We start from the raw sequence: 23,626 nt of genomic DNA on the forward strand, positions 1-23,626 counted from the left end.
TCCTCAGAACAGGGAGTCTGGGGTGAGGGGCACCAAGACCTCCAGGAATGAGGGTCAGAAAGGTGGAGGGGTGTGCCCAGATCCCCAGAATAGGGGGCAGAGAGGTTAGGAGGTGCCTAGATCCCCAGAACACAGGGAAAGAGCCCAGGGGGAACCCCAGAGAGTGGGCTCAGATCCCCAAAACAAGGAATAAAGAGTCCAAGGTGGGAGGGGGCAGGGGGAAGCTCCAGATGCCCAGGATCAGGGGTCAGAGAGGCAGCAGGTGCTCACATCCCCAGAACAGGAGGCAGAGAGCTCCGTGGGGGGTGGGTCTATATCCCCAGAACAGGCAGCAGGAAGCCCAGGGGGGTTCCAGATCCCCAGGCTGGGGGGCAAGGAGCCTGGGGGGGCCCAGTGTGGGCACTCCCCTCCCCCCTCCCCCCGTGTGTGGGGGCAGCTGCACATGGTTTCCATCTCCAGCACAGAAGCAGCCTCAGTGCTCACAGGTAGGATGAAAGTGCAGCCGCCCCCACACCCCCTCCCAACCTGAAAACCACCCCCCAAAAAGGAGAAAAGTCTCTGGTTCAGGTAAATTGAGCTCTGCTTCTGCCTGCAGCTGCGGGCCAGGGGCGAGCGAGCTCAGGCAGGGCCCTGGGTCAGGGGTTAAGGGCAGCCCAAAGGATTAGGAACAACACTCAAAGGGTCATGGGACCCCTCCCCTGTCCCCTCCTGCGGGGGGAAGGCAAGGGGCTGCATCAGGAGGGGACAGAGCTGCACTCCTCCCACCCCTCCTTCTCATCAAATCCCAGTTCAGGAGGTCTGAGGGGCACAGAGAAGCCCCTCCAGCTCTGGGTGAGTGGCACTGGGTGGGGGGGACAGATCTAGATGAGGGCAGATGGGGGGGTGTGTTTGGCACATGTCAGTCAGTGGCTTCAGGATCCTGCAGAGGGGAAACTGCGGTGTGAGAAGGGGCTGAGCCTCCCCCAACCTTTTCTCAGTGCCATTAGTAAGGGGTGGCCTCTCCTGGGGAAGCTTTGGGGGCCACAAGGTGCTTGTCCCCAGATGCCTCCCCACCCCAGAGGAGAGGAGGGGCAGAGGAATGTCCCGTGAGGGCAGGTCCCCAGTGCTCAGGGCTTGCCCGAGAGCTCGCTGACCCGCTGCCGCAGGTGGAAGGCAAACTCGAACATGGTGGCAGCCAGGCTCTGGTGGATCAGGTACCGGGGCAGGCGACCCTGGGGGGAGAGAGAAGGGGGTCAGGGGCAGCACCTGTGGGGTTGTTGGTGGGGGAAGGGGTTGTGTTTTGGGGCTGAGCTCCACCCCAAGCCGAAGGCATCAGGCTGGGCTGAGGGATGTCAAGGGCAGCGCTGAGGAGAGCTGCCTCCGGGGGGAGGAACTGGAACTGAAACGGGGAGAGAGAAGGGTGACTGTGATCTCTCAAAAAACGCTGTGATCTCTCAAAAGAAAAAGCCTGGCACGACTCAACCCCAACGGCTCAGCCTCGGGGAGAGGCTGAAAATCATCCCCCTCCTCTCTGCGGGGGAAGGGAACTGGGGGCAGGGCCGGGGCAGCGCTGGGGCTGGCAATGGGGGGTGGGGAGGGGGCCACAGGAGGAAGCCTCCTGCCCTGCCTCGAGGCATTTCCAGGGCAGGGGGCAGAGAAGCTTTTCCCTGGAGCAGTTTTTCTCTGCGATGTGGGGGACAGGAGATGGTGAGACTGTTGGTCCAGGGACCATTTCAGCCGTGAAAGCTCCAGCATGGACGCAAACACAAACATACACAGACACACACACGTGGGTATTTCTCGCCCTTGGATGCAGGAAGGGATGAGCCATAGGTTATAAATACTTCAGGGCCAGAGGAAACAGCAAGGAGAGGGCTCTGGGCAGGAGCAGAGCCCTCCAGGAAGATGGTGGAGGCTGTGGCCAGGCAGGTTATTAATAGCTCAGCATTTCTTGCAGCAGCAGGGGTTGGTGGGTGGGTGAGTGCTCCCTGGCCTGGGCAGCATGAGAAGTGTCTTTTTCCTTTCTCAGACTCATTTTGCACAACACCAAAGGGGTTTGTTACCCTCCCAGCTTGGGAGGGGAAGCAGCACAGGAGCTGGAGCCACCAAGGTAAAGGCAACCCTGCTGCCAAGGGGTGCAGGGATCTGGCCCTGCTCTGAGGGAAGAAGCGCTTGGGGAGGGAAACAGGAGCTGCTGGAGTTGGTGGGGAGGGAGGGAGGGACGTGGGAGGGAGCAGAGCAGATGAATGGAGCCTTTGTGCTCACTGCTGCAGCCGTTACCAAGTCAACCTTCAGCGGAGGAAGGGATTGGGGACAGCTCTGCTCCCTCCCCCTGCCTCCTCTCCCCCGGCCACCCGACCCCGGGGCCCTTTGTGGGGCCACGAGCAAAGAGCTTCAGCTCTGGGTCCTCCTCCATGGCCCAGAGGCCTCTCCCTAGGGTGGTTGTGTTTAGGACAAGGGGTTTGTGCATGGTGGTCAGTCACTTACCCCATCAGCCAGACACCACTTCACACGTGCCAAAGAGGATAAAAACAATCCTCCCCCTCCCTCTCCCCTGATAAAGCCCCACACACAGGGATGTGAAACCCCAGGGGAGGGTTCCAAAGAACCTCCTCACCTCATACCAGGGCAACCTCAGGGAGGCAGAGGGGGATTTTTTTGGGTGGTATTGAAGCTCCATCAGCAAAGCTTGAGGCCCTCTGGGGCAGAAGCTGCTTTAAGGAGGCACTTTGGTCCATGCAGAGTCCACGGGGGATGGGAGCTCTGCCAGGGCCAGGCTGTGGCCAAAGGATCAGCTTTCCATACCTTCAGGTCTGTGTTGAGGATCCAAATGAAGGTGCAGAGCCGGGGGTTGGTGGGACACTTCAGTACGATGAATCCTCCGGGGCCGTTCTCACCCCTGAAAGGAACCAAAAGCACCAGAGTCAGAGCTGGGGGGGGTGGCTGAAATTCCCCCAAAACTCGAACCCGTGCTGGCTGTCACAGCAGTGGCTACTCCCACGGCCTGGCAACCAGGGCCAGAGCCCAGCAGCCCCTGAGGGGCTGGGAAGGGGTGTGCTGTGGGCACCCGTGGCAGGGCAGCTCTCCCACAGGTGCCAGGGCAGCTGGTGGAGAGGTGGCCTCTGCCCCCAGACCGTGCCAGCCTGGCCACAGAAGCTCTTTGCCACAGAGAGGTTTTGGAAGTACAACCCTGGGGAAATGAAGGCCAAGCAGCACGTCCCAAGGACAGGGAGCTTTGCCACTTCAGCCCCCAGATGCTTCTGGAGGCTTAGATTGAGTCTCAGGATGGTTTAGATTGATGATCCAGCCTTTGGGGAGAACAAGGAGCTTTAAGTAACCCAGAGAACTGCTGCAGGGCAGGGAGAGAACCATTGTGATGAGGAAAGAGGTGGGGCAGGGCCCAGAGGTGCCCCTGCAGACAGACCCTTCAGCCAGGCTGCGACGGAAGGACGTCCAGCAGAGACACATCCCTGGCTCCCACACCAGCACCCACAAGGACCCTGTCCTGGGGACACAAACAGCTTTGGGATGGGAGGAGCAGCCTGTGCCCTACTCTCCCCAGCTCCCACCTGGGCCAAAGCTGGCCAGAAAGGCCAGGCCCCACTGTGGTTTGGTCTCCCCAGGATGCTCAAAGGCTGTGGGACAAGAAGCTACGTTCTCATGTTGCCCCAGGGGAGGCTGAGATTGGAGCTGAGGAAGAACTTTCTCTCTGAGAGGGGTGTCAGCCCCTGTGCCAGGCTGCTCAGGGAGCTGGGGAAGTGCCCAGCTCTGGAGGGATCCCAAAGGCGTGGAGCTGAAGCACTGAGGGACAGGGGTTAGTGGTGGGCTGGGCAGGGTCAGGGCAGGGCTGGGACTGAAGGAGCTTCGAAGGGCTTTTGCAACCAAACAGTTCTCTGATTCTCTGATTCTTGGCACCATCTGACATAAGGAGGAGAGCTGTGCTCACACACACACAGAGCCCAAATCCAGATCCCCCTCTCCCTGTTGAGGAACAAGCTATTTTTGCTGCCTACACTTGTAAAAAAGGGCCTTTCCTCCCCCCACCAAGTCCCTGAAGTCGCCAGTTCTCAAACAGACTGAGGCAGCTCCGAGTGAAAACGGCAATTGCTCTGAAAAGACAATTACTTCAACCAGACGATGAGCAAAACCAACAACAACAATGCGCAGCCCGTGTGTGGGAACCAGCTCAGCTGAGCCCCGGGCACAAGGAGTCCTTGTTGCAGGAGGTGGAGCTCGGTGCTGGAGAGGGGCGAGTCTGCCCAGCCCACCAGTAGCCCGGCGGAAGGGGGAGAGGCCACTGCCCCCGCCGCCGCTTTGGGAACCGGCCCAGCCCTGACGCAGCTCCTTTCACCCTCCCGGGACTCTCTTCTCACAGCGCGCTGCTTCCGAGAAGGGAAAGGCATCCGGGAGGCTGAGCCTCGCTCAGCTGTTTATTGGCCCCTCCGAAATGGCACTCGGCCCTGGTTGGGAATTCAGTGTTACATAAACAGGATGCAGGTTGAGGGGGGGGGAGGGAGGGTTTGTGCTGTTCCACCTCCACTCCCCTGAGTGGGAAACGCCCGAGAGACAGCGAATCGCACCGAGAGTGTCTTAGAACAAAAGGGAGGAAGAACAAGGTTTAGTTCCACAAATAGATGAGCTTTCCTGCCAACGCTGCCAGAAAAGACAGCGGGGTGTTCATCTCGGAAGGCTGGTTGCCCTAAAGCTGAAGAAAAGGCTGTGTGGAGTCAGATCAATGTGAGAAGAAAGTAGGATCTGCCTCTTACCTGACATATTTGGAGACAGGAGGCTTCAGGCTGTGTGTGGTCGACATCCCTGAGGAAATGTACCTGTCTCTCCTCCTCTCGATCCGGCGCACGTTCACGAAATCCCTACGTGGAGAAAAGGGCTTTGAAAGGTGCCCCCAGGGCTGGGGCAGAGCTATGCCAGCAGCAGGGGGAGGAGAGGGGTGTGGGGGGCTCTTAGGTCTCTTAGGACAAGAGGAAAAAGCCTCAAATTGCACTAGGTCTAAAGCTCCCTGGTTGAGGTTGGAGCTGAGGCAGAACTGTGTCCCTGAGAGGGGTGTCAGCCCCTGTGCCAGGCTGCCCAGGGAGCTGGGGCAGTGCCCAGCCCTGGAGGGATCCCAAAGCCGTGGGGCTGAGGTGCTGAGGGCTGTGGGTCAGTGCTGGGCTGGGCAGGGTGAGGGCAGGGCTGGGACTGCAGCAGCTTCAAGGGCTTCTCCAACCAAACAATTCTGTGGTTCTCTTGATTCCCAGCAGAAATGTTTGGAGGAGACCCGGAGAGGCTCCTGGCCTTTGGGTGTATCACTCCTATGGCCAGTTTTGCCTCCTGCTGTGTTTTAGAACAGTGATTAAGGGCTCAGTATAAAACAGAGAGCAGAAGAAACCCACCTTGGGGAAACAACCCCTCCTGCAGCCCCGGCTGCCACATCGTAGGAGACAATCGTGTTGTCTTCGACCCGCTGCAAGATCTGGGGAGGGGGGATATAAAATCAGGAGAGAGATTTCCACTGTGTGCCTGCAGATCACAGAATCATAGAATGGTGGGGGTGGGAAGGGCCCGAGAAGGAGCCTCCACACCCTCCCTGGGCAGCCTGGGCCAGGGCTCCCTCACCTCAGCACCAAAGGATTTTCTCCTTGCGTTTAAGTGGAACTTTGTGTGTTCCAGCTTTTGTCCATTATCCCTTGTCCTGTCACTGGAGACAATGGATCCTCCTCAAAAAGGAGCAGGATTCAAAGCAACCAGAGGCAGAACTGTTTCCCTGAGAGGGGTGTCAGCCCCTGTGCCAGGCTGCCCAGGGAGCTGGGGGAGTGCCCAGCCCTGGAGGGATCCCAAAGCCGTGGAGCTGAGGTGCTGAGGGCCGTGGGGTAGCGGTGGGGTGGGCAGGGTGAGGCCAGGGCTGGGACTGCAGCAGCTTCAAGGGCTTTTGCAAATGTAATGATTCTGTGATTCAGAGGCCCTTCAGCAGCTGACCCAAGGCTGAGGGGGCTGAGGGCTTTGGCAGAGGACGCAGAGGTTTGGCTCCTGCTCTGGGGGCGAGGGGACACACACAGTCATTGCACCGCCAGCACAAAACGTCCCAACCCTCCCAGGCAAAAGCAGGCAGTTGGCCTGAACCCCTGCCCACCTCCTGGGCTCCTGGGTGGGCACACGTGTGCAGCTGCCCACCACAGTGCCCTCAGACCCCCTGGCTGGGTCTGAACGCCTCGGTGCCGCGGGAGGACCTGGGCAGCTCCTGCAGCCGCTCTTGGATCCAGAAGCTCCGACTCTCCGCTCCAAGGAGCTCCTGTGATTAAGCCATCTTTGTCCAGCACGCTCACCTGGCAAGCTGCCACTGTTCTGTTCCACAGGATCATCTTCTCAGGCTGGAGAATAACCTCCTGGTAAACCGTTTCAGCAGAGCACTGGAGGAAAGCCTGAGGAGAGAGGCAGAGCACTCAGCCAGGCCCCTGCTCCCCTCGGGGAGGGTTGTTTTTAAGGAGCACAGGGCAGATGACAAAGAAAGAGGGGGATAAGGTGGGAAGGGAGCAGAGGTGGTAAAACCAGGGCTGTCACCCCTCTGCCACTGTGGGACCCCGAGGGCACAGATAGGGGCCCAGAGGACAGCCCAGGCCTCTGGTTTCAGCAGCCACTGTGTGCTGAGGGCCGTGTGAGGGAGGGCAAGTGTCTGTCTGTCTGCAACATGGACAGGTCTTGGCTCCTCTCCCCTTGCTTGGATCACTTCAGGAAGCGCCTGACAAGCTCTTCTGAGCTCCAGCACAAGCCAGCCATCAATGCTTCACATCCCCTTGGGATGGGAGGTGGGGGGAATCTTTGGAGGCAAACAGTTCAGGCAGGAAAGCAGGACCCATCCAGCTTTCCCTCTCCAACGTGGAGCTGCTCTGGCTCCTGCCAACGAGGCAACATATGCACTGGAACAAAGAAAAGGCACCGCAGCAGTGATGCTTCATTAAAGCATGGGCTGCAGCCAAGGAGCTCCAGTGAGAGGGCAGGGAGTGTGGCACTCCCCCCAGCAGCTCTGCTCCATGCCAAGGCAGCAGCAGACGTACTCCCAGCCCTGGTCTTGCTGGCAATTAGTTCCAATTAGCCTCCTTGGTCAGATTAGTTTCTAGATGCTGAGGTTGGAAGGAAGGTTTGGAGTCACCTGCTCCCACTTCTACCAGCAGAGACTGGGGCTCAGCCTATTTACTGGGGAGTTTGTCTGCCAGCCAAGGGGCTTTCCTGGAGAGATTCCCCAGAGCGTGTGGTGCGGTTCATCTGTCTCAAGTAAAGAGAGAGCGTTTTGCAGCCTGACCCAGGTGCCAGGGCCAGGGGAGAGAGCAGAAGCTGAGCCATGGCTCCTAGCAGAGCATTGGCTCTTTTGACTGTACCACACAGACTTAAAGGAGGCAACCAGGGAATGGTTCTTACCTTTAAAATAAAGGTCTTGCCATAGAAAGGGATTTCGAAAGTGTAAACGACATCCCCAAAGTCCTGTGCAAGGAATAAAACAAGTCAGCTTCAGGTGAGAGACAAGAATGGTGGGAAGGGCCCTGCAGAGCTCATCCAGCCTGTGACAGCAGGTTCCCCTCCATCAGGGGGCACAGGAGCGTGTTCAGGTGGGTTTGGAAACCTCTTGAGAAGGAGCCTCCACACCCTCCCTGGGCAGCCTGGGCCTGGGCTCCCTCAGGTGAGCACCAAACAAGATTCTCCTCCTGTGCCAGTGGAACTGTTTGTGTTCCAGCTTGTGCCCATTACCCCTTGTCCTGTCACTAGCCATCACAGAACAAAGACTGGCCTCATCCTCCTGACATCTACCCTTTAGGGGCAGCACTGGTAAGCCCCCCCCCCCCAACCTTTTCTTCTCCAGGCTGAACAGCCCCAGGTCCCAGAGCCTTTCCTCCTCACAGAGATGCTCTATCTATGGCTTGTATCTAGGGTACATTCTGCAGAGGCCATGGGGGCCATCCTGCCCTGTCCCAGATGACCCTCTCAGTGTCAGAACACCCCCACTCCAGCAGTGACCCTGGCTCAGGAACAGCCCTCAGCCTGTTTCAGATGCTCGTGCACAAATCCCCATCGACAAAACAAGCTCCAGAGCAGCAGCAGCGAGGAGACAGAAAAAGAATCCGCTCCATGCCAGGCTGCAAACTCCTCGTCAAGGTCAAATTCCCTTTGTAGCAAAGCTACCAACACCCAGGGAAGAGGAGAGGGGTTTGTTTGCCAACACTGCTGTTGTTACCTACATCTGAGAAGAGCCTCCCTGGAGGGGCTGGGGATGGACAGATGATAACCTTTCATCATTAGCCCTGTGTTAAACTCTGATTAGTCTATTTAAATCCATCCCCCTTTGGATAAAGAAAACAATCTGCCCAGCTAGTTTGGCATCAGACAATGGATCACTTGACAGGGGAATGCTGAACACCAGATGAGACTGCAGTTTGTAGGACTTTCGCCCTAGTTGTGTTTTAAGCCCACAAGCAGAAAGCAATGTTGGTTTTGAGGTGACATAGACCCTGCTCCTTGCTCTTCAGCCTTTGGGGAGAGCAAGGAGCTTTTAAGTAACCCAGAGAACTGCTGCAGGGCAGGGAGAGAACCATTGTGATGAGGAAAGAGGCAGGGCAGGGCCCAGAGGTGCCCCTGCAGACAGACCCTTCAGCCAGGCTGCGACGGAAGGACGTCCAGCAGAGACACATCCCTGGCTCCCACACCAGCACCCACAAGGACCCTGTCCTGGGGACACAAACAGCTTTGGGATGGGAGGAGCAGCCTGTGCCCCACTCTCCCCAGCTCCCACCTGGGCCAAAGCTGGCCAGAAAGGCCAAGCCCCACTGTGGTTTGGTCTCCCCAGGATGCTCAAAGGCTGTGGGACAAGAAGCTACGTTCTCATGTTGCCCCAGGGGAGGCTGAGATTGGAGCTGAGGAAGAACTTTCTCTCTGAGAGGGGTGTCAGCCCCTGTGCCAGGCTGCCCAGGGAGTCGGGAGGTCCTATGACCAATCAATCCTGTGACCCTAGGCTGTGGCAATGGGGCCCTTGAGCTCAGCCAAGAGGCCTTTGGGTCCTCACTCCTCCCCACCCCAACGTGAGACCCCTGCACCCACGCTCTAGAGGGAGGAGCCAGGGGCTGTGTCCTGTCAGACAGGCAGGCAATTAAACATCTAATTAAATAAGAGGGCATTTTACATTTAACCGAACTGGACGAGACTCCTAATTCAATCAGGTAATTGTAACGCTCGTTAATTTCTCCCATCGCAAGGAGGTTTCCAAAGCCTCCTCTCTCCTCCTGCTTCTGAAGCCACCCGTGCTCTCTGCAGCAGCACTGCCTGGCAGAAGGGGTTTTGGGGGGAGGGGGGAAGACACAGACACTTGCATTGTTTTTCTCAAACTTCCAGTTCTCCTCCTGGGCAAGGATTTGGTCCACGACCTCCATCGCTTCTCTGCCTTGTTGGGCATATTCTTTCTCCTAGGAGAGGGGAGAGAATTTCATTAGCTGGCTTTGCTGAAGGGCTGAACAGCGTGTGTGTGGCTTGCTATCCCCCACTCCCAGGGCTGGCAGAGAGAAAGGGGAGAGCTCCCATCACCACACTGCAGCAATCTCTTAATTTGGGTCACAGAGGCCTCGTTTTGGGAGCTCAGAGTCACGCTCCCCACCCTGGCTCGTGTCCACACACACCAGCTGCGTCTATCAGTGAGCCCTCCTGCCTTAAACGTAAGGGCTTCCAGGAGGCAAAGGGCTTCCTTCTGTAGGCTGCCAGGCCTGGGAGGGCTGGGGATGAACAGCAGGAGAACCACTTGGAGAAAGGGCTTGGAGTGGCCTGTGGCCAGTCAGGCTTGGGGGAGGCAAAGGATGGCCCCACGCGGCCATGGCTCAGCGGGGAGGGATGAGGCAGTGCCCAGTGTGTGGGTGAGGAGGGAAGGGGAGAGAGGGACAGGGAGGAGGCAGATTCACCTCCCTGTGGGGAACACACAGACCTGAAGTGGGGGGTAGTGTCAGGTGTTACCCAGAGGCACCCCCGTCCTGTGGTGGTCACGATGCCACCGGGCCCATGGCAACAGGGAGAGGGATGTGGCCAGAGCTCCTCAGCCAGTGTCCCCAGTACAGAAAGCTGTGAACTGGAGGATATCAGCCCCTGGGGCTCTGCAGGTGCAGCACCCTGACAGGGCTGCAGGGCTGTCAGCGGCTCCCACAGCCCTGAGTTGGCCCAAAGCCACTGGGCAGGGACAGCTGGCCATGGGCCACAGAGCCTCTGCTTACCTGAGCTGTCAATGCCTTCCTCCCTGCACCCTCCTCGTCTGACTCGTTGTCTGACCCTGAGGGGAAGCACAGAATTAACACACAGCTGACAAAGAGCCTACATAGAGTCACAGAATGGTTTTGGTTGGAAAAGCCCTTGAAGGTCCTGCAGTCCCAGCCCTGCCCAGCCCACCACTCACCCACGGCCCTCAGCACCTCAGCTCCACGGCTTCGGGATCCCTCCAGGAGCTGAGGATTCCCCCAGCTCCCTGGGCAGCCTGTGCCACTGTAACCCTGTCCTGAGATCGAGTCCAATCCCCATACCCTGTCTGACAGGAAGGGATGTCAGTGGGGACGGAGGGACAGCGGGGGTGAGCCTGACATGACCTGAGCCCCACTCTGCTCTGGGGAAGGCTGAGCATGAAATGGGTGTTAGCTGCACTCACACAACTGCTCAGGCTGATTGTCCCCTCACTCCTGAGCAAAAGAGGTCCCAGAGACAGTGTCATAGGGCAGCTCTTCTCCTCAGAATCTCCAAATGGTGGGGGCCAAGCCTCTGCTAAAGCAGGCTCACCTCGCTCAGGGAGCACAGGAACGCGTCCAGGTGGGTTTGGAAACCTCCCAAGAAGGAGCCTCCACACCCTCCCTGGGCAGCCTGGGCCAGGGCTCCTTCACCTCAACAATAAACCAGTTTCTCCTTGTGTTAAATGTCACTGCCCGTGTTCCACCTTGTGCCCATTGTCTCTGGCCACCGGAGAACAAAGACTGGCCTCATCCTCTCCACACCCACCCTTTTGGGATTTCTCAGCATTGATAGAGGCCTCTCACCTGCTTGTGGCAACTCACCCCTGTGTCCTCACCCTGAGGGCAGCATTTCTGCAGTACTTTAGCCACAGCCTAGACATTTCATCCCCAAAGGCTCCAGTTTCCCCCAGAGCTGAAGGCAGGCACCCTCCTGCCCCAGCCTGAGGAGAGGGCATCCCCTTCTGCAGCCTCAGTTCTTGGCAGCCCTGGTACCCACCACTGCCAAGGGCTGGGATAATGAGACAGAGCTCAGGGTGGGAGGGGATTCTGGAGGTGAGGAGACCCAAGAGGAATGCCAGGAGGGAAGCAGGGCGGGTTGAAGGGCAGAGGAGGACATCTCACCTGCGAAGGACTCTGGTGGGGAGTAGAACTGCCCTTCAGAAAGGGCTCCAGGATAGAGCAGGGGACCACGAGAGGCTGCAGCCTGGGCTGCCAGGTACCCTGCAAACCAAAGCATCAGGTTTTACGCTCGTACAGCACCCACTGCTTCAGCTCAAGGGGTGCTGAGGCCCCCACCACATCCAGCACTGCTCAACCCCCGCTCCCAGCCACTTCTTTCCTGACACAGCTCCTCTTTTCGAGCTGACACCAGCCAGCCCACGAGCTTTTCAGCTCCTATTGCCTCATCTTTTGTTTTGAGACATTTTATCTGCATGGAGATCAATGGGCTCTTCTGCCTGTCAAATCCAAAGGCGATTAAGCATCTAATTAAATAAGAGCTTCCCCTGGAAGCAATTTGGAACCTGAGCCTAATCCAATAGAGGCATTAAACACTTGATCATTTTTCATCTTAAAGCTTCCTTGCAAGACCCAAATATCCTCTGGTGCTTTCCAGTCAGTCAGTGGCTTTCTGATCAAGCCCCACTTGACAAATATCTCTTCAGTTCCGTGCCATTTCCCAGTCCCCTTTTGTCAAAGTCTGGGAGAGTGACGAACTCTTGCTGCTACTTTAGGAACAGGGCAGCCTGTGCCAGTCCAGGCTGAGCATCCAGCTCCCTAGAAGGATCCCTGGAAGTTATGGGTGCCCAGAACTGAAGGGGAATTTCTCATGCCTTAGGTCAGACTCAATCTCCATCGAGTTTGACCTCAGTGACTGTAAAATTTCACACCCCGTAACTCACGCCACGCCCCTGGAACATGGCTGGGACCAAAAGGTCTCCAGCCTGGACCTGAAGACAGACAGCCAGGGAGGGAGGAGAGCCCAACAGTGTCCCTCTGGATCCTGTCCCACTGTTTCGAAACACTCTCTCTGCTGCAGAGGTCAGTTCTGTTTCCAACACATCTGGCTTCAGGATCCAGACACTGGGGAATCTGGCACCTTTTTTTCCCCCCTCACTCAATTAAAAGGTGCTTTTCATAAGCTGGTATTTTCTCCCCCTGAAGGGACTTGTGTACCGTAAGAGAACTGAGTCAGGCACTTACCATCACAGCCAGCCTGGAGATCAGTTCTCCATAAATGTCATATCTGTCAAGGTGCTGCCAAGGCAGCAGAAACCCCAGGCCTGGGAAACTCATCTGCCAAACTCCTACCAGAGGGGAGCAAAATACTCACAGCGTTCCTCTTCTGCTTCCTGAGTTAGGACTTTAAAATCCAGGAACCAAGTCTCCAGCCAAGCGATGACAAACGAGACAATGGGGAGTAAATAGCCAAAAGCTCCTTTGGTCAGAAGCTGTGTGGAAAAAAACCCACAAAAGGCAGAAACCAGAGGGAGCTTTAACAAAGGGGGAAACAGCAGCATCACAAAGTAATCCCCTGTGAGCCGAAGGGAACTGACCTCGGAGAGGATAACCTTCACAATCAGGAAGGCGCTGGACACCAGGGTAGTGACCTGAAAAAGAAAACGTCGTGTCTCTCAGATCCCTGAGAACCCCAATCAGAGGGTGAAAACCTGAAAACAGGAAAGCAGGAACGGCCTCCTTACCGCTATGACCCACCAGTGGCGCAGCCTGACGACGGCGTAGGCCAACAGCAGCACAAAGAAACGAAAGAAAGCCAAGACCTGTGAGAAAAACACAAACCAGAAAGCCATCGACACTTAGGCACTGCCCTGGGCCCTCTGCCAGGTTGCTGGGAGGACCTGGTGGCGAGCCCAGGTCCCTTGGACTTCGGCATTGAGATGGACGGGGTCAAGGCTGCAAGAGGATGGGCTGTGACCTGCCTGTTTCACCCAGCCCCACCACCATGAGCACCAAAGCTGTTTCCTCCCCTGTGGCTGTTTGGGATACTCACAAATATATCAAAGAACGAGGTCTTAAATTTGTACTTGATGATTTCGTTCTCCAGGTTCTTCCGAATGCCATCCTTGGTCTGAGGGGAGACAGGAAAGAAGAAAGTTACTGAGTGCCCTGAGAAGAAAGGAATGGTAGGGAGAAGGTGGCTGAGGTTCCCAGTGGGCTGGGTTGTGCATCGGGCACATTAACACCTGTGTGGGCACAGTGTGGGCTCGGCTGCCAGGGCGGGACTGTGGGAGGATGCAACAGCCCCTTTCACCCAGGGTTCCCACCTAGGAGAGCTTTGTAACACCAAAAAGCTGCTCTTCTGGCTGAGCTCATCACAGCCTGCACAGGCTGAAGTGCTGTTGGACACCTCTGGCTTGTGCCCACCGCTTCACAGAATCCCAGACTCCCAGCATGGTGGGGGTTGGAAGAGCCCTACAGAGCTCCTCCAGCCCAACCCCCTGCTACAGCAGGTTCCCCTCCATCAGGGGACACAGGAACGTGGCCAGGTGGGTTTGGGAACCTCCTGAGAAGGAGCCTCCACACCCTCCCTGGGCAGCCTGGGCCAGGGCTCCCTCACCTCAGCACCAAAGGAGCTTCTCCTCGTGTTCCAGTGGAACTGCCTGTGTACCAGCCTGGGCCCGTTACCCCTTGTCCTGTCACTGGCCACCACAGAACAAACACTGGCCTCAACCTCCTTACACCTGCCCTTTAAGGATTTCTCAGCATTTATAAGGTTCCCCCTCAGCCTTCTGTTCTCCAGGCTGATCAGCCCCAGTTCCTGCAGCCTTTCCTCATAAGGAAGATGCTCCAGTCCCCTGATCATCTTGCTGTCCCTGCACTGGCCTCTCTCCAGCACTTCCCTGTCCCTCTTGAGCTGGGGAGCCCAGAACTGGACACAGGACTCCAGATGAGCCCTCACCAGGGCAGAACCTCCTTTGGGTGACAGACTTCAGCTTCATTGGAGAAAGTACAGGGGGAAAAAAAAGGAAATCCACAAGAAACTGCTTCTCCAGTACCTTCAGTAACACAGCACCTCCCACAGCTGGGCCAACAAAACATGTGAGGGCTCTTGGGGGTCACTTGGCAACCTGATGGAATCCCAGCTGCACCCGTCCTCGCTGTTCAAAGCACTGAGGGGACCCTTTTCCTCCCCTCCATGGCTCATGGGAGCGAGGAGCTGGAGAAATCCCAGGGAGGAATGGTTCAAATGTGCAAAGGGGAAGAGGGAGGAGAGTAGAATGAGGGACATGCACAGACACAGAGAGGCTGCAAGGGAATCTGAAAGAGATAAAACCACTTGCTGGGGTATTGTGTGGGAGTGTGGAAAAAGCCCACAGGATAGCTCTTGTGCCTCACCCCGAGGTGATGTGGGGGCCAGACAGCCCTGTTTCTTTTGACACCACAAATCCTGCTCTCGAGAGCCTGGATTGGGGGAGGAAGAGGATGGCTCAGGTAACTGGAACAAATGCTTTACCTTTAGGCTATTGGTTTGAACTCAGCCCAGCTGGCCTGGGAGCTGGTATGGGCTGACAGCTGTTTGATGAGCTGGGAGAAACAAGTTGGTGGATCTCAGGCCAGTTCTTGGCAGCCTGATGTCCTGGCACCCTCTTGTCAGACAGGCCAAGGACAGAAGAGGCAGCCATCGGGAAACGGTCCCTCTAGGTCAGGGCTGGTGCTGAATATTCAGGGAGGGGAGAGGAGGGGAGAGGGGTGGCAAAGCTTGATCTGAGCTGTAGCTCCAGGCCTCGTGCCAGGCAGCTTTGCTGAGCCACCACTGAAAGCCTCTTCCCCACCCCGTGACTCCACTGCAGGAGGAACGAGGCGCAGGGAAAGCTTTGGAGGATGATTTTTGGGAGGTGGTGGCTTTTTTTCCCCCCAGTTTAAATACAGGCCACTGCTGTGAACGAGGGAGAAGAACCATCTGAGGCATCTTCTCTGCCTTTGGTTAGAGCTTGCAGGCAGCAGACATTTAACATGGGCCAATTTGCTCAGCTTATCTCACAGCGGAGGAAACCGTTTGATAAAAAAAGCATTAGTCATGATATAAAAAAATCGTTGCTCTTCATAACTAGGCAAATAAGCTCTCCTAATAGCTTTAAATATGCAGCATCTCATCTCGGGCCCCAAATATCAGCAGTTAGTCACTTATTAATGGCTACCTGCAAGACCTGAGCTCAGAATTACCCTGGTGACCGCGCTGGGGGATTATGTCCCCGGGTGCTGGAGGGTTTGATTTGTAGACAGCACTTCTCCATAGAGCCCAGAGAAGAGGGACAGGAGCAGGAGGCCAGGGTGCAAGCTGAGTGTGAGGGCCACCATTGGCATGGCTGGAATGCTGGCTGGAAGAGGCTTTTTCCTAAGCAGTGGGAGGGGGGGCCGGGGGTCTCTTCAGGCTCTAGAGACCGTGCAGGGTGAGGGAGTTGCTGGCTGAGACAATCTGTTAAGTGCAGACACTCAGGAGATAAACAGGGTAGAGATAAGAGCTGCTAAGTGAGGGCAGGATTCAGTGGTGATAAATAAAGGCCAGACACTGTCAGGGCTACAGGCAAGAGCGCTGAGGTCTATCTCTTCATCTGGTCTCTCTGCTCAGGTTGTTCCCTGGGAGGACATGTAATGCCCAAAACCTGTCACCAGCACAGCTGAAACCAGTTGGGACCAGTTCAGGCAAAAATACAATCAAAATAAAGCCCAGGGAGTAACTTTGACCCGAGGGCACTGAGGTAAATGAACTGGATTTCCCTGGTCCTTGAGAGTGAGCAAACGCAGGTACGACAGCGCTGCGGGGAGGGCCAACCCCCTCGTGTTCCCCTTCACCAGAGGAGCAGCACCCCTCCTGCTTTCAGAAGCTGAGAATAGTGTTTGCAGCAAAGCTCAAAGGCCCTTTTGTCTCTGCCCAGCAGCTGGGTGGGTGAGAGGGAGGGTCTACACATCCTACCCAGCTCCTCCAGCACAGCAGCAAAGGCGGCAGCTGCTTTTCCTTCTAAGGCAAAGGGGAGCAGGAGAGAAATGCTCGACCTGGGGGGATTCCACAGGGCCCCAGATTTTGTTATGCTCCAACACAGGGAGCTACAAAACACTGTGGTAACGACCCTGAGCAGCCACAACAGAGGCTGGCTGCAGGAAACTGAGCTGGACTTTAGTTTACATTGCCTGAGCAGAGGCTTCTCAGCCAGCAACAGATCAGCAGCGCGCTGGGAAGAACAAACAAAGACTTGGCCCAAGACTTCTGAAAGGCAGCAATTAAGGCAGAGGGAGCTGAACTGTAAAAGCACTTAAAAAGGGCAAAGGCTCCAGGGATTTGTTTCCCTCAACTTACATTCAATTCGATTATCCACAACAAAGAGATAAAGAGCAGGTCGAAGGTGACGAAGAGGCAGAAGGTTCTCCTCACATCCGAGATGGCTTTCCTCTTCTCTGGAGAGAAGTAGCAGTAGGGGGAGAAGCCCTGGCTGTGGGAGAGCGAGGTGCTGATGGAGGCAATGGCTGGGAGGCTTCGTTCCAGGTCTGTGGGCTTGCTCATCCTCAGCCCAAGAGACTTGGGGCCTACGTCAGTCGGGGCAACATCTGCCAAGTCGGTGCGTCACCTGTGGGGAGACACGAAGGGGACCCTCAGGTCTCTGGATTCCCCCTTCTAAAGGCAAATGCTCTGTTTGGTCCGATGAGATCTGTTGATTTCATCAGCTCCTGCCTGGTTTAGACAGTTCCTGCGGGAAAAGGTTAATGCTGGGCTGCCAGTGAGCTTCCCTCTCTGAAGCAAAGACACCCAGGGCCCACCTCATGGTCACCTTCCCTCCCTCTCCTTACTGCAGGGAAGGAGAAATCAGCTGCTAAAGGCTCAGAGGTGCAGTGGGTCTGTGGAGCCACCAGCAAGTGTCACTGGGACCCAGAGGCAGCCACCCAGAAGATGCTGGCAGCAGAGTGAGCCAAGCTGGAGGCTACAGCCAGCGGCCAGAGCAGCAGATGGCAAACCCCACAGAGACCCCACAATCTCAGCATGGTGGGGGCCCTGCAGAGCTCATCCAGCCCAACCCCCTGCTAAAGCGGGTTCCCCTCCAACAGGGGGCACAGGAATGTGTCCAGGTGGGTTTGGGAACCTCCTGAGAAGCAGCCTCCACACCCTCCCAGGGCTGCCTCACCTCAGCACCAAAGGAGTTTCTCCTCCTGTTCCAGTGGAACTTTCTGTGTTCCAGACTGTGCCCATTACCCCTTGTCCTGTCATTGGCCACCACAGAACAAACACTGGCCTCATCTCCTTAACATTCACCTTGTAGGGATTTCTCAGCATTGATGAGGTCCCCCCTCAGCCTTCTCCAGGCTGATCAGCCTCAGATCTCACAGCCTTTCCCCGTAAGAAACATGCTCCAGTCCCCTGATCATCTTGGTGTCCCCGTGCTGGCCTCTCTCCCACACTTCCCTGTCCCTCTTGACCCCCACGGTGTTTCCATGGAGGCCTGAAAAGGAGCAATCCCCAGGATCTCAGAGCCCCCTCGAGCAGATACAAAGCACCCAGAGGCTCTGTGTTTAGCACAAAGCACACCTCAAAGCCTCGGGAGCCCGTCTGGGAGGAACCTGCTCCCTTCAGGAGCGTGATGCCAGGGGTCACACACCTGACCCTGAGCGAGTGCAAGCAGCAGGAAGGCAGGCAGGGGAAAGCTCTGCTCTCCAACCCTGGCAGCCCCTGAGTACAAGATCCTGGCAGGGCTGTTTTCACCCAGCCCGTGCCAACCATTGTATGACCATTTTTTCCTCTCCGTCAGCGCCACACAAGGAGGCCACTGTGCTAAGGACGCGCAACCAAGCACACACGCTGGAGACAAACAAGGGAAGAGGTTGCCAAAACAGGTCAGGCCAGGGAGCTGTCAGTCCCCAGCCCTGCCACCTCCCAGTCACCCATGGCAAACTCCTTCTCTGCAAAATCCTCCTGCTCAAGGACGTTCTGCCTCTGAAAGAAAAGAGCTTTCTTCCCCTCATTAGCTGCTGCACCCTCTGGGACCCGAGGGGGGTTTGTTTGCTTGCAGCAGGTCACGTTTGCAACAACCAGGAGGCTGCAGCCAGTCTGAGGTAAAAAAAAAAGCCCCAAGAGCTGTGGGAAGGGTCAATCCACAAAGCAGGCAAAGCCAGAGCTGCTGCTGAGCCCCGCTGAGAGCCAGGACAACTGCAAGAGCTGAGCACAGCCCGATTTTGGGCCGTTTTGGGTCCCTGCAGCAGTGGTTATTTTTGCCTCCCAGTACCCAGGGAGCAGCGAGGCTGAGGAGGGAACAAAGCTGGCCTCCTGTCAAGTCCCTGCGAGTGTCTCTCGGAGGCACTTCGGCAGGAGCTGGAAGACATGTCACTTCGGATCAGCCGCGACCACCCGCGGCCCTGGGCTGCGCCGAGCGAGGGGCCCGCCTCGGACCGAGCAAAGTTACAGACAGCTGTGAGCCCTAAATAATACATCACCTCACACACGGGCTGCCTCCTCCTCTCTCCGACACCACTTTGCACTTAGGCAGCCCCCCACCCCCCTCCAGAACTTTCACAGCGGTTTAAAATCACCCTGCAAGAGACTCGCTGCCGGCTCCGCTCTCCCCTCCCCCTGCCCCGGTGCCGAGCACGCCCTGGGGCCACTCTGCAGTGACAGAGACAGCCTTTCCTCATCAGAGAGATGCTCCAGGTCCTGATCATCTTGGTGGCCCTGTGCTGGCCTCTCTCCAGCAGTTCCCTGTCCCTCTGGAGCTGGGGAGCCCACAACTGGACGGCACAGCAACAGGAAAAGGGACCTCGGGGACTGAAAATGAGCAATCCTCAGGATCCCAGAGCCCCCTGGAGCAGATGCAAAGCTGTGTTTGGCACAAAGCACACCCCAAAGCCTCAGGAGCCCACCTGAGAGGAACCTGCTCGCTTCAGGGGTGTGACACCAGGGTCACACGCAGCAGCAGGAAGGCAGGCAGGGGAAAGCTCTGCTCTCCAACCTAGCCACACATCCACTGGCAGCCCCTGGCAGGGATGTTTTCGCCCAGCCCCTGCCAGTCACCGTATGACCCACTTCTCCCATGAGGTTTTAACACAGCTTCAGCAGCAGACCCATCCCAAACCAACCCCCACCCAGAGAACCAGCATCTGGGGCAGAACCAACCACGAGGGCTTTACCTTCAGAGCGACGGGGCTTGGCAGAAATATTTAAAGCCCAGATGAGGCTCCTTCAGCTGCTCTGAGAAAGCTCAAGAGCAGGGGCTGGAGCTGAGCGTGGAGAAGTGTGCCTTTTTTTCTGGGTGACAGATAAATTATTGAGCACCTGGGTGTTGTATTATGCATCCAGGCATCCTCCGCACCCGCAGCGGAGCGGCTTTCAGGGGCTCTGAAAAGCTTTCGTGGCTGTGACAGCCAACAATGGGCTGCAGGGACAGCCAGGGTGAGAGGAAGGCAGTCGCAAAGGGGCAGCCAGGCACCTCTCTGAGCTGCCCTGGTTCAAAAAACATAAAAAGAGGGGGGTCTTGAGACTCTGAGATTTGGGGTTTTCCTGCTGTTTTGAGGAGGAACTGGGAGAAGAGAGGGGCTGCAGGGCTGAGGTGATGCCCATGAGCCCCACTGGGAAGTGAATGTGGAAGAACCATAGGATGATGCAACTGGTTTGGCTGGAAAAGCTCTTGAAGCTGCTGCAGTCCCAGCCCTGCCCTCACCCTGCCCAGCCCAGCACTGACCCATGGTCCTCAGCACCTCAGCTCCACAGCTTTGGGATCCCTCCAGGGCTGGGCACTGCCCCAGCTCCCTGGGCAGCCTGGCACAGGGGCTGACACCCCTCTCAGGGAGAAAGCTCTTCCTCAGCTCCAATCTCAACCTCCCCTGGGGCAACTTGAGCCTGTTTCCTCTTACAGAATCATCATTTTGGCTGGAAGAGACCTTTAAGACCACTGAGAGCAATCTCTGTCCCAGCACTATCCACCACCAGCCCATGTCCCTCAGTGCAACATCCCCCTGTCTCTGAAACCCCTCCAGGGACAGTGACTCCAGCACCTCCCTGGGCAGCCCATTCCAATGCCTAACAGCCCTTGCAGCAAAGAAATTCCTCCTCAGATCCAGCTTGAACCTCCCCTGGTGCAACCTGGGGCTGTTTCTTCTTGTGCTGTTACTTCTAACTTGGGAGCAGAGATGAACCCTAACACTCCAATACAGCCTCCTGTCAGGGAGCTGCAGAGAGTGCTCCTGTCTGCCCTCAGCCTCCTCTTCTCCAGGCTCAACACCCCCATTCCCTCAGTCCCTCCCCAGCACCCTTGTGCTCAGGCCCTTCCCCAGCTCAGTGCCCGGCTCTGGCCATGCTGCAGCCCCTCAATGTCCCTGTGGCAGTGAGTGAGGGGCCCAGCACTGAACACAGCCCTCGAGCTGCAGCCTCCCCAGAGTCAAGCACAGGGGGACAATCCCTTGTCCTGGCTCCTGCTGCCACCCCAGTGCTGATCCCAGCCAGGATGCCCTTGGTCTTTTTGGCCCCCTGGGCACGCTGCTGGCTCATGTTCAGCTGCTGGCACCAACCCCCCCAGGCCCTTTCCCTCCAGCAGCTTCCCAGCCCCTCTGCCCCAGCCTGTGGCACTGCCTGGGGTTGCTGTGACCCAAGGGCAGGACCCAGCACTTGCCCTTGGGCTACATCACACAGTTGGCCCTGGCCCAACGCTCATCAGGCTCTGGGCTGTCTCCTTGCTCTGTCTCCCAGCTCCTTTCCCCAGAGGCAGCTCTCCAGCCTCCCTGCCCCAGCCTGTGTGGAGAAACCCACAGTGTTCGTGCCCCTTCTAGTGAGGAGAGGTGGACAGTGACACTCTTGGGACAAGCCCAAGCACCAACACCCAGGCCCAAGCAGCCAAACACTGACAGCCAGCAGAGAGAGGCACCCAGGAGCTGTGCTGAGGCACATCCCGTCCCTGCAAGGCTCCAGTGTCACCCCCTCCCCGGTGTCTGTCACCCTCTTCCACTCTCAGCTTTCAGATTCAAATCACGAGCTCCCCATCAGCATTTGCATGTTAATGACACGTCTTACAGCAAGAAGCCTTTCCATCTTGTGACATGGCTTCTCCTTTCCCCCCACACTTCCTATTAATGTGTCTTCTCAGCTCACGTGATGACTTCAACAGCTAATTCTCATGTCACCTCTGCTGAGAGTTACAGCTTTGGCACCAAACACTGCACCAAGAGAGAAACCACCTGGGGAGTGAGAGGGAAGGGGCCTGTCAGAGACACTGACTGTGGGTGTTTCACTGAGCACTAAAAGGCTCCAGTGACAGGACAAGGGGTAATGGGCACAGGCTGGAACACAAACAGTTACACTGGAACAGGAGGAGAATCTTGTTTGGTGCTGAGGTGAGGGAGCCCTGGCCCAGGCTGCCCAGGGAGGGTGTGGAGGCTCCTTCTCAGGAGGTTCCCAAACCCACCCAGACACGTCCCTGTGCACCCTGAGCGAGGGGAACCTGCTTTAGCAAAGGGTTGGGCTGGGTGAGATCTGGAGAGCCCTTCTAGCCCCCATCACTCAGGGACTCTGAGGAGAAACATGCCTTTCTCTGGAGCCAGCACAGCCCAGCCCTGCCTGCTTCCACTCCAATCCCTTTGTCTCTCCATAAGCCCTGCTGAGGAAGTGGGTTCCTGGCATGGCAGCTCCTGTTGCTCGCTGTGACCAGGACAGGGGTGGCTCAGCCAGCACTTCTCTGGACCATCCTTCTGCCCCTACACATCTCCAGCCACCCCTGGAACCCCACAGCGTCCTGTCTTTCTCCCTGGCTCAGCCCCGGAGCCATATCCTGGCTCTCCCCCAACATCTCACACAGCCACCACCGGGTTTTGTGGCACACAGCAGGATGCTCTACACCCAGGGAGAGGCTTCATGCTGCCTTTGGCACAGCAGAAGCATCTCTGAGGGCTGTGACGGCCACACAGAGCCACAGAGGGATATCCTTCCACACCTCTTATGCACCAGGGGATCAGCTCCTAGTGGAAGAGGGACAAAGCTCAAGAGTCTTTGTGGAGACTTTGGCCCCGAGGCAGAGGGACATGGCTGTGGCAACTGCTGACACAAGCCCCTATGCCCAGAGCAGCCTGGCAGTCCCCCAGGGCTGGATCCAGGATCACTGCAGGGTGTTCCAAACGCACAGGAGAGCAGTGCCGGGACTGCTGACAGTCTCTGTGGTTCCCCATCACCCCAACAGCCCCCCTGACCCCCCACAGCCCCTGTGACTCCCCTCATCAGCCCTCCTGCAGCCTCAATCGGCCCTCCCCCATCCCACCAGCCGTTCTGACAGCCTCTCCATTCCCCGGTGAGCCTCTCTGACAGCCTCCCTGGCCAGGAGCGGATTCCTCCTCCTCTCCGGAGGAGCCGGAAGGTTTCCTGAACCCGTATCATCCCTAAAAGCCCCCCGAGGCCGCTGCCGGGGAGGAGCGGCCTTATCGCGGCCATTAGAGCTGGCAAAGCTTTCAGCCGCCCGTATCTCCGCTCTCCATCGACTCTCCCCCGCCGCGGCCCGGCGGCCCCCCCGCCCATGCCCGGGCACCGAGCGGCTTTAAAGGCGGCGGGGGAACAGCCCCGCGGTGCTCAGTGCGAGCGGGCTCAGCTCCGCCCGGCCCAGAGCCGGGGAGCGGCCGCGGACAGCCGGGGCCCGCCGGTAAAACCGGGGCGGTGGGGAGGGGAGAGAGCGTGTGCACCGGAGGATCCGCCCCCGCCCCCGCCCCCGCGGACAGTCCCCGCCGGAGCCCCCGCGCCGGGGCTGAGCCGCCCCGGACACCCCCCCCGGTACCTGCCGCCGCCCGGTGCCGGGCCCCGCCGGAAGGACACCGCCACACCTCTGACCCCGGAAGCGAAACGCCTGAACGAGGCTGCGCCGGAGCCGACCATCGCTGGGCCGCGGGGGGGGAGCGAGGGGGGCGGACAGGCCCAATGGGGCGGGGGAGACCATTTCACGGGGGGGGGTATCAGTGGGGGGAGAGGGACCATTCCCCTGGGGGGGGTGTCCGTGGGTGGGAGAGACCATTCCCCGTGGGAGGGGGTGTCAGTGGGGTGGGAGAGACCATTCCCCGTGTGGGGGGCAGAGGGGGGGAAAGGGACCATTCCCCTGGGGGGGGGGGGTGTCAGTGGGATGGGAGAGACCATTCCCCTGGGGGGGGTGTCAGTGGGGTGGGAGAGACCATTCCCCGTGGGAGGGGGGTGTCAGTGGGGGGAGAGGGACCATTCCCCTGGGGGGTTGTCAATGGGGTGGGAGAGACCATTCCCCGTGTGGGGGGCAGAGGGGGGGAAAGGGACCATTCCCCTGGGGGGGGGGGGGTGTCAGTGGGATGGGAGAGACCATTCCCCTGGGGGGGGGTGTCAGTGGGGTGGGAGAGACCATTCCCCGTGGAAGGGGGGTGTCAGTGGGGGGAGAGGGACCATTCCCCTGGGGGGGGTGTCAGTGGGGTGGGAG

At 57.9% G+C, this 23,626-nt stretch overlaps 1 protein-coding gene across 1 annotated transcript; it reads right to left on the minus strand.

Annotated features, from left to right (window-relative positions):
- Positions 1-542: 542 nt before the first annotated feature.
- STARD3 (StAR related lipid transfer domain containing 3) lies at positions 543-23,021 on the minus strand. The gene is made up of 15 exons (XM_062017934.1): positions 22,967-23,021; positions 16,534-16,801; positions 13,228-13,305; positions 12,920-12,997; positions 12,773-12,826; positions 12,550-12,667; positions 11,340-11,438; positions 10,215-10,270; positions 9,330-9,422; positions 7,390-7,452; positions 6,300-6,395; positions 5,370-5,449; positions 4,746-4,850; positions 2,785-2,878; positions 543-1,211 (listed from the first exon to the last, which is right to left on the minus strand). Exons 2-15 carry the CDS (start codon positions 16,735-16,737, stop codon positions 1,107-1,109), a joined length of 1,323 nt encoding a protein of 440 aa, XP_061873918.1. The 5' UTR covers positions 16,738-16,801; positions 22,967-23,021; the 3' UTR covers positions 543-1,106.
- Positions 23,022-23,626: the final 605 nt, after the last annotated feature.

The sequence above is a fragment of the Colius striatus genome, chromosome Z (assembly GCF_028858725.1).
Source record: "Colius striatus isolate bColStr4 chromosome Z, bColStr4.1.hap1, whole genome shotgun sequence".
NCBI classification, from domain to species: domain Eukaryota; kingdom Metazoa; phylum Chordata; class Aves; order Coliiformes; family Coliidae; genus Colius; species Colius striatus.